A 10,550-nucleotide genomic window follows, 5' to 3' on the forward strand; every position below is an offset into this window, starting at 1 on the left:
GAGATAATAGAGCTAAATTCATTCAAGTGAACTTACCCAGATTTTGTCACTAATTACATAATAATTGATTACATAATGATTGCATAATAAAAATATTGCATTCATTTAAAAGATTAATCTTTTATCTATCTATATATACCTCTTTTATTATTTTCTATGCATTCATAAGAAAGTTACAGCATTTCAAAGGTTAGTGATTGGAAGTAAAACAATCTTTGTATTATGCTACCTTAAGTGTGAACTAAGCAACATTTAAAAGAAATAAGCCTATCTATTTAATTTGGAATGATATTGAATTGTATAATTAAATTTTAAACGAATATGGATATTTGTATAGAAAGCACTTTAAAAGGTTACTATTATTTAAGTTCTTCATGTTCAAAAACCACTGGGTCGATGCCACTGCTCTCTCGAAGGACGCTATCAAATGCTTTTTCGAAATCCATATAATTTATATATATGGGGGATCTCCATTCTAGTGTCTGTTCTATAATATTTCTCAGTATGAGGATGTTATCTATACATGCACGGTTTGTTCTAAATCCACTTTGTTCTTCTCGTAGAATGATATTGATTTTGTCTTTGATTCGTTCTAGAATTATTCTACAAAGTATCTTACCAGGCACTGCTAGTAAAGTAATTCCACGCCAGTTGTTACAATCTGTAAGGTAGTTTTATGGTGATACCATCTTTCCACTGAGTAGGTAGTATTTCTTTTCCCATATTTCATTCAGCAAATCACGTAGGATGTTCACGTTGAGATTTATGTTTGATTTTAGTACTTCTGCTGGAAGCCATCTACACCAGAAGCCTTGTTGTTTAATAGTTTTTTAATGGCTGCTTTGATCTCATAATCTGGTATGGGTCCCATTTTTTTCTATTGGTGGTGGACCTTCCTCTGTCATGTCCTAAGGATTTTCTTATTTCAGGAATAGATTACCTTAGCCGTATTTGGCACAACTTTTTGGAATTTTGGATCCTCAATGCTCTTCAACTTCGTACTTGTTTGGCTTTATTAATATTTTGATATGAGCGTCACTGATGAGTCTTATGTAGACGAAACGCGCGTCTGGCATACTAAATTATAATCCTGGTACCTTTGATAACTATTTACACCACTGGGTCGATGCCACTGCTGGTGGACGTTTCGTCCCCGAGAGTATCACCAGCCCAGAAGTTAGCACTTCGGTGTTGACATGAATATCAATTATGTGGTCATTTTTATAAATTTCCTGAATATAAAACTTTAAATATTTGTAAAACCTAAGGATTTTCTTATCCCAGGAATAGATTACCTTAGCCGTATTTGGCACAACTTTTTGGAATTTTGGATCTTCAATGCTCTTCAACTTCGTACTTTTTTGGCTTTATAAATATTTTGATATGAGCGTCACTGATGATTCTTATGTAGACGAAACGCGCGTCTGGCGTACTAAATTATAATCCTGGTACCTTTGATAACTACTGTCAACTGAGATTTCTGGTTCAGGCTTATTCAACACCTATTCAAAATGCCCTTTCCATCTTTCCAGTTGTTTATCAAATTTGCATATTGTCTGACCATCTTTATCTTTGATGTTAGTACTGTTAGTATTTTACCCTGCCACTAAGTTGTTTTTTAATGTTATATAGCTTTCCCATTTCTCCAACTTTAGATGCATTTTCAGCCCCTTCTGCAATCTTATCTATGTATGCCTGAATTGGTACAGGACATTTTTTAAAGAAAAAAATGATTGGTTGAACCTGGTTTTGTGGCATGCCAAACCACCCGCTTTAATGGCAATGTTAAATATAACATTAAAATGGCAACATAACATTACAACTACAATACAAATAAATATAACATATTAGACAAAGAAACACATGAATAGTAGAAAACAAAAGGCACCAGGTTTAAAATTCAATACGCCAGAAGCGCGCCTCGTCCACAAGGATCAAAAGTTAAAAAAGGTTGTGCTAAATACGGCTAGGGTTTTCTGCTTGGAATAAGAACATTCTTACTATTTAAAATAATTGATTCTATTGCAAACAGTAAATGAATATAAAAGATATACATGATAAAACTGAAGTATTAACTTATTACAGAAAACAAAAACCAGATACATTACACAAACCAACACAAAAAATAGACACACCCGTCTTAGTCAAGACCTCAACGCAAAAAAATGAAAAGGTGACGTCACATACGAAGTGGTGAAAAGGCACACAAAATGACGTCACATTTGAAATTCTAAAACAGCACACAACAAATTACGTCACATTTGAGTGACTAAAACTATATCTCAAAAATAAGATAGAATTAGGATTGATTTAAGATTATATATGAACTTAATACTGATTTAACCTCTGATATGTTTATTTTGCTTACACGAAATATTTGATTATTTTATTTTTTTTTATGTTTTAGAAACTTTCGAAACTCTCCCGTGACAACCGATCACACAGTAGTTTTTATAAAGCAACGCATAAAATAACATTTAACGATGGTCAATAGCTAGTAAATTATGTTTTTTTTTCACAATACAACTGACATATTAGGATGGTAATGATGCCGTGTGAATACATTTATCGTTTTTCAAGAGCTTAAATGACAGCGAGTCATCCTTATAATGGTTTCCAATTTTTAGGATTGTGAAATTCATGTGGCGTGAAGGAGGATAATTTTGACAAAGTAGAATCATAACTGCTTTTAGAAACATCTGAAAACCCCTTTTTTGTCACTTTTATGTATACTTCGGTTGTTCTTATAGATGCACAGTGTTTTTCGATATTTAGAAAGACAATCAGTGGTATTTAGATTTTTCTCTCTCTTTCCGTGTTATTTGTTTTCTTTAATAATCAATTCTATTGTTTTCAGTTTAAAAGTGCATTATAAATTCTACTGCACCGGTGATGCATATAAAGACAGAACTCGGGGTTGCGTAGACTGCAGACAAGGATTACAAGGCCATGAATGTTCAACTCGTAGCTGCAAACCAGGTAATTTTAAAAAGTACAAAAAAAGGAAAATAAAGCATACGACCATGTTGGTATATTGAACAAATCTGTTGTCAAATCGGACGTTTATTGTGCAATGATACTGATAGTGTATGTTATTCAGATTATATATGTAAGACTCAGATTAAGATCCGTCCTCTAATCGACGTTCGATCCTCAAATCGACGGCTCTTGGGCTGATAATACATGCGATATAAAAAAAAAATGTCATGTTATGTATACATATCTGTCCTCAACTGTATTATCAGTGCAGTTGTCAGTACTTGTGTTCTGGCATGATATATAGCAATTGTATCCGAAATTCTAATGCAATTATTTTGTAACAATTGTTCTGATTGGATGACAGCAAGCGTAAAATTCTCTATCTCCTTGTCTGTAACTAAGGAAGCCGACATTTTGAATTTCGGAATGTGTTGACATGTTATTTCTACAATAATTAACCAAAAACTCACTTGTTGCGCCTAAAAATTTTCTTTTTATCAAAATTTATTACATTTTGAAGCGGCAGAGAAGCCAGAAAACGCCCGGTGTTTATGTTTGACGCCGGAAGCATACCTATGACGTCACCTAGTGTAGGGACCAAAGAAGATAACATCTTTTCGCGGAATTTTCTTTGATGAAGATTTTACACTGAAATAATGATTGAAATTTAATTATGAACTTGTTTTGCATTAGAATAGAGATAACTGTATTGTATATGAAGCTTTGTGGACGTCCATCGGTAGTTTTACTGTCGCAAATACCCGTTTACCTGTCTCCGCTCCGCGTCGCCAGGTAAACTAAATTTGCGACAGTAAAACTACCGATGGACGTCCTTAAAGCTTCAAATACAATACAGTTATCTCTTAATTGTCCGTTTATTTATTTTGAAATTATAGAGACACTTAGGTTTCAAATCCCTCAAACAAATTTGGCCTTAGATGGATTTGGCTTTTATCTAGGTTCTTTTTTGGTCATATCTCTTCAATTGATTCGGTTCTTATAAATCAGTGGCTTTGAGAGTTCCTGATAAAGTTACATTCACAAAAGCGTGTTGTTTTTAATTATTTACAACAAAATTTAAAAATTTAATAATAAACAACTTAGTCAAATATACTATTTTACTTTTACAATGTTGCTCCGTGTGGAAAGTCAAAATGAAAAATATTAATCAATTCTCTTAATTGAATTCTTAACCGATCTTATTTATCATTTTTTATGTTATATAAGTAACATAGTTTCCTAGTTACCTTATACGATATATATGGATTCAGAAAATTTCACATATGTAATAACAACGAAGCTATCTAAACATGTGATATTTCAACAAGGGCTTATCACAGTGTTCGAGTCTTCAATTCATACCATTAGGGTCAATTATTACGATTGGATCGAGAAAGCTCTGGAAAAGGATCGTGAATTAAATCTTTACGAGAAGACATATGCAAGGTCAATTAAAAAAATCTAATATAATGAATAATACAGACAAATTTACAAAAAAACTCTGTCAAAATTGTTCAACATAGAGATCATAGTTAAATCAAGGTTTAAAAGTAAACCGTTTTTTTTTACAAATCTACAAAAGGCAGATTGTTCCTCGATATATCAATGACATCAAATATGTAAACAAACTAGATTTTTTTCATATTCGAATCAATAAACAACTTTTGTTGGAAAAATATCATTTCATTTTAATGATTCAATTGTTCTTACTGTTAATTTGTGTTACCATAATCAGAAATTTGCAAAAAATGGAAATATTTACCCAACAAAACATTTTTTGGATCGTGGAAGATCAGATGCTACCAAAACGTTCGACCCATTATATCATTATATGATAATTTATATTTTTAAATTTTATAGTAAACATTGGATTTCCGGCTTTGTTTTGTTTGTGAATAGGGCTATAATCATGGAAACCACGTTCACTATTTTCCATGGTATATTTTCAGTTATTTCGTTAGCAACACCAAGTTTCCTATACTTCTCCAAAAATCACGCTTGCAATTCGAATTCACCTGCTCCTGTAAATCTCTATCTTTCTGAATGTTAAACTTCCTTTTCAATTTCTGGTTAAATTTCTTTTAAATTTACGGTTAAGTTAACCGAAAGTTTTCCTCTCGTAGCAATATCTATCTATCACAAGTTTATTACGTTGTGGATATCCATGGAATTTCATGCATTCTTTTTTTACATTCGCATGACATATTTCACTGATTCTGTAGTGTTTGGTTCCAATACGTTAGGACTTCTACCTTTTGTTTTGTATTTGTTTCACCACTGATTTATTGCTCTTTTCACGTTGGACAAGCTCTTGGAATTCATTGTAAGCAGTTTCAATATCCTGGTTCAATGGAGTAAAACAACTTATTTTTTTAATTGCGTCTGGAACCATTTGTTGCACACTTTCGTCTGTAAAACAATCATTTGGAACATTTTTGGTATTGCTTTTGATCCATTTACTGACTTAAATATCGTTTTCTCACTATTTTCTATTTTGTTCATTACATATTTAAGATCACATCAGATGGAATGATCGGGGATACTTTCAGGGTGGTAATTCACGAATCTGACATTTATAATACTTTAAAATCTAGAATACGGTTTAATTGATCTTGATTTTTGGTGCCATATAAAATTGAGAATGGAAATGGGAAATGAGACAACAACCCGACCATACAGCCCGCCAATAGGTCTTCAATGCAGCTAGAAACTCCCACACCTGGAGGGGTCCTTCGGTTGGCCCCTTACAAATATGTTACTAGTTCAGTGATAATGGACTTCATACTAAACTCCGAGTTATACACAAGAAATTAAAATTAAAATCATACAAGACTCACAAAAGCCAGGGGCTCCTGAAATGCGGCGGGGTTAAATATGTTTTTAACATCTCAATTCTCCCCCTATACCTCTAGTCAATGAAGAACAAACCAAAGCACAACACGACGCATAGTCAAACTCAGTACAAGGGAAGTCCGAGTCCAATGTCAGAATAGGTAACAAAAGAAACTTAACAAAAGGACAATAATACATAAATTAACAAAGGACTACTAGCAGTTACTGAAATGTCAGCTCCAGATCTCAATTAAACTGATTGAAAGATAATCTATGTCTGAGGAAGAAAAGCCTTAGTATTTAAAAAATTCTAAATTTTGTAAACAGTTTATTTATAAATATAACAATATAACAATATCAACGATAATTCTTGTCAGCACAAAAAGTGCTAACTATTGGGCTTGTGATACCCTCGGGGAAATAAATCTCACCCAGCAGTGGCATCGACCAAGTGGTTGTAAATAATCATAGATACCAGGACTAAAAAGAAAGGGCGTTTATAGCGATCGGAATTCTTCACAACCAGGAGATTTTCCCGCTTTTGACAATTTTAAAACATTGAGAACTTCTTCACTCGTTATTTCACTATCAACAAGAATATCATCAGTTATAATGCATAATTTTCGGTAGCTTCATATAAATTTCCAGAATTTAACATATTTGGAAAATTACACTCCCAATTATCTAAAGCAATTTTTGGATCGGTACATATTGAACTATCTATCATTTCTACTTCTATTGGAATACTTTGCCTTTTGTTTCCTACTCAAATTTTCCTGATTTTCTTCCAAAATTCCTTTTGATTATCTTCTATATTTCTTAATTCCTCTTGAATACTATACCAGTATTGGCGATTGGAAATTTGGCACGCTTTATCAAACCGTTTCATTTTCAGTACATAATCATGACGTAACGTTCTTGTTTTATTTCAGGTTGCTTTAATTCATACATCCTCATTCCACCTTAACTTTTTGCATCTACGGCGTTTGTTATTAAATCCATTCATAATATATGTTTTATACGAAAATTTACTTGACATCTCCGTTTAACAACATTAAAAAATTCACAATACATCTATTCTAAATCGTTTATGACTTATTCGAGTTTTCAAGGTCTAAAATTAGTTTAATTCACAAATAACGTCCAAATTTTCTAAAAAGTCCCAAAGGTATGTTTTGTATGTCAAACTTAATTTTCACAGTTAATTTGGTATTTTCACGTGTTATTTTTTCAGTAAATCGAATACACATAATTCCATCTTTTCTGCTTTTGACAATTTCTATTAAAAACTGATCAGCAAAGTCGTTTCTGACTAAAACACCAACTTCACCCGATCCACGTTTCGCACGTTTGTGTATAATATTTCGGTTATGGCCATTTATATACATTCACTCAAATAGAATAAATTCCTCTTAAGTGTGTTTCTGCCAGTCTTACTGTATGCAGATAACAGTGTGTGATAAGGTCGATTAAAAGGTTATATTTGTCCCGTTTGCAGTCAGTATTCAAGCCATTAAAGTTCCAAAATCCACATTTTACCTAATACGCTTTTCTTTTACTATTTCGACCTCTGACGACATCCTTTCTACCATGTTCAGAATTACTATTTGCTGTTTTTGAACCATTACTTGATTGACATCGCTTTTACCAGCTACGACAGGAATTATTTCCTTAAACACATGATTATCATTTGATGTTATACAAACTCTTGTGTCTCACATTTCTAGCTTATTCATGCCGATTTTATTAGCCTCTGTGCTTTCGGTATATCATTTCCAATAAAAACGTCCTGGAAATTTCAAGACTGTTTCCGCTCTCTTTTCTTTCCATCACTTTACGTTTTTCTGCACTTGACTGTAACTTTACTACCACAACACCATGCTTCTTTTTATTTGCAGTTTTCTTTCGTGCGCTGAGACCACTTGTATATCTTCCAGGCGTAACCCATCTTCAAATACACTGGCAACTTTATTCACAACATTTTTATGCTTTACCTACGATAATAGAGGAGCATTATGTTTTCTGGTCTGTGTCTGCGTTCGTATGTTCGTCCGTTCGTAATTTTTGATGACGTTGAAGTTTAATCAACTTTAAATTAAATACAAATCTGCCCTATGATATGTGCTTTTTAACAGAAATGCCAAAATAAGATTTGAAACCCCAATTTAACGGTCCACTGAACATAGAAAATGATAGTGTGAATTTCAGGTTATAGCAAATTTAATGGTCAACAAAGGGGTGATGATTATAACTTACTCATGCCTTTAAACTTTTCCCGAGGGCTGAAGTAGGGTGCAACGAATTTGTTTCTGGGACGAGATGATTTCTGAACTTTGTTAGGTAACTTAGTGTTTTGTGAACAGTTCTACTGATTGTCATTGTTTTGTTTTAGGTTATTGGTTTTTTTTCGGACAGTGCTTCACTAAAGGACGCCATTTTTTGTTTGTTTAGATTTTTAAGTTTTTGAGTTAACTGTTATATTCTGCGTCTACACCATGTAGGCCTTCAATCAACCTCTTAACTCTATCATTTGTCATTTTTATACACATTGCGTCTACATCATTATCCTTTTTCAGTTATGTTTACCTTTAATTAACACTTTTTCGGTAGTGCTATCTTAGTTAGCCTTAACATACCAAGGACGGAAATTCTTCCTATTTTATCGAATCTTAGTCATTCCCAACCTCTGTACCGTCAGAGCACATATTCTCATCGATGGGACTGTTATACCTAACAATGTTGAGAAATCGCGTCGTCCATTTAATGTAGGTTTGTTTTACAGTTCCAAAATACTATTGTTTGAGTAATCATTTTCTATAGATATTAATTAATTACTTGATTAGATTAATGCCAGTTTACATATAATTAGTTCATACAGTAAATGAGATATTAATTATGGTATAAATTTCCTATTATCTAGTCATAGGTAATCATGTTGAGGATTTCCAGTTCAAAAGTCAACAATCCAAAATAAAAATTGGTATCATTGTGTTTCAATTTTGAAAATGATTTACCGAGCGAGTACTCGAGTATCGCTCGTTCAAACAAACGAATACTCGATTAGTGAATCTTCACAGAATTGACATCCTTAGAAAAAACAAAAACATCAGAATTTTCCTCATCATTTTTGTTTACCTAAGAAACTATGGGAACCAGTCTTTAAAAACTTTACTGGTAAACATGCAAACTATTTTTAGTTGTTTTAGTCTATAGCTGCGCTACTTTTCTGGAGCCAACAGTTTATTATTTCTAAATGATCATTGTACTTATATCTTTCACTAAACAATTCAAAATTTGGTGACTATGTGGAACGCATCTATCCCATCGAATTGGAGATAAAGGATACTACAGATACAGTTAAGTCGGCTTCATATCTTGACTTACATCTAGAAATTGACAATGAGGGTCGGTTGAAAACAAAACTTGACGACAAAATAGATGATTTCAGCTTTCCAATTGTGAACTTTCCATTTCTAAGTAGCAACATTCCAGCAGCACCTGCATACGGGGTATATATCTCCCAATTGATACGATATTCCCGTGCTTGCGTTTCCTATCATGATTTTCTTGATAGAGGGTTACTGCTCACAAGGAAGCTATTAAACCAAGAGTTCCACATGGTGAAGTTGAAATCATCCCTTCGTAAATTTTACGGACGCCATCACGAGTTGCTTGACCGTTATGGAATAACCGTTTCACAAATGATATCGGATATGTTCCTTACGTCGTAACTACAATCCCCTTCCCTTTCATGAATGTGACCTACCGAATTAGACTATTTACCGGATTTGTAATCACATAAGCAACACGACGGGTGCCACATGTGGAGCACCTGAGATCACCCCTAGTTTTTGATGGGGTTCGTGTTGTTTATTCTTTAGTTTTCTATGGTGTTTCATGTGTACTATTGTTTTTCTGTTTGTCTTTTTCATTTTTAGCCATGGCGTTGTCAGTTTGTTTTAGATTTATGAGTTTGACTGTCCCTTTGGTATCTTTCGTCCCTCTTTTATGCCTTGGGTATATAAGCTTTATTAACCCAGATTCATATTTGTATTCAACAAAGGTTAAAGAAATGTGTTCTCCCTTACATACTAAGAATCCAGATTAAGAATTGACAGTTGTCTATTTGTGTCCAGTTCAAAACGGGTCGATTAGTTTAGTACGATTTTTTTTAAATTACTTGAGAACGAATGTTCAATTCCCCCTTTTCTATTAGACACATTTACTTGTTTATTTTTGCAATACCACAGAGAAATACGAATAAGTTCTGCTTTGCATACGAATAATTAAAGATCAATAAAAATGAATTTATATCAATTTCTTAAATATAATTTTTAAAATATTAAACATAAAGAATATTTTAACGAATGTACATGTATTCGGAATATAAAAACAAGTCCCAAGTTAAACGTATTGCATTAAAGAAGGGCGAAAGATACCAGAGGAACAGTCCAACTCATAAATCAAAAATAAACTGACAACGCCAGGGATAAAAATGAAAAAGACAAACAGACAAATAATAGTACACAAGAAACAATATAGAAAACTAAAGACTGAACAACACGAACCCCATCAAAGTTCAGATTCTGCTCCACATGTGGCACCCGTCGTGTTGCTCATGTTATTACTAGCCCGGTTAATGGTCTTATTCGGTAGGTAACTTTCATGAAAAAGATGGGGATTGAAGTAACGACGAAAGAAACAAATCCGATATTATCTGAGAAACGGTTATGCCAGAA

The 10,550-nt window shown here is 33.1% G+C and overlaps 1 protein-coding gene across 1 annotated transcript in view; it reads left to right on the forward strand.

Annotated features, from left to right (window-relative positions):
* LOC139511138 (uncharacterized) overlaps nt 1–6,778 on the forward strand; it is a 38,309-nt gene extending 31,531 nt beyond the window's left edge. Inside the window, exons 5-6 of the mRNA XM_071297711.1 lie at nt 2,858–2,979; nt 6,744–6,778. Of these exons, the coding sequence (XP_071153812.1) occupies nt 2,858–2,979; nt 6,744–6,778 (157 nt within the window). The remainder of the gene's footprint in view (nt 1–2,857; nt 2,980–6,743) is intronic.
* Nucleotides 6,779–10,550: the final 3,772 nt, after the last annotated feature.

Source organism: Mytilus edulis, chromosome 2 (assembly GCF_963676685.1).
Source record: "Mytilus edulis chromosome 2, xbMytEdul2.2, whole genome shotgun sequence".
NCBI lineage: Eukaryota > Metazoa > Mollusca > Bivalvia > Mytilida > Mytilidae > Mytilus > Mytilus edulis.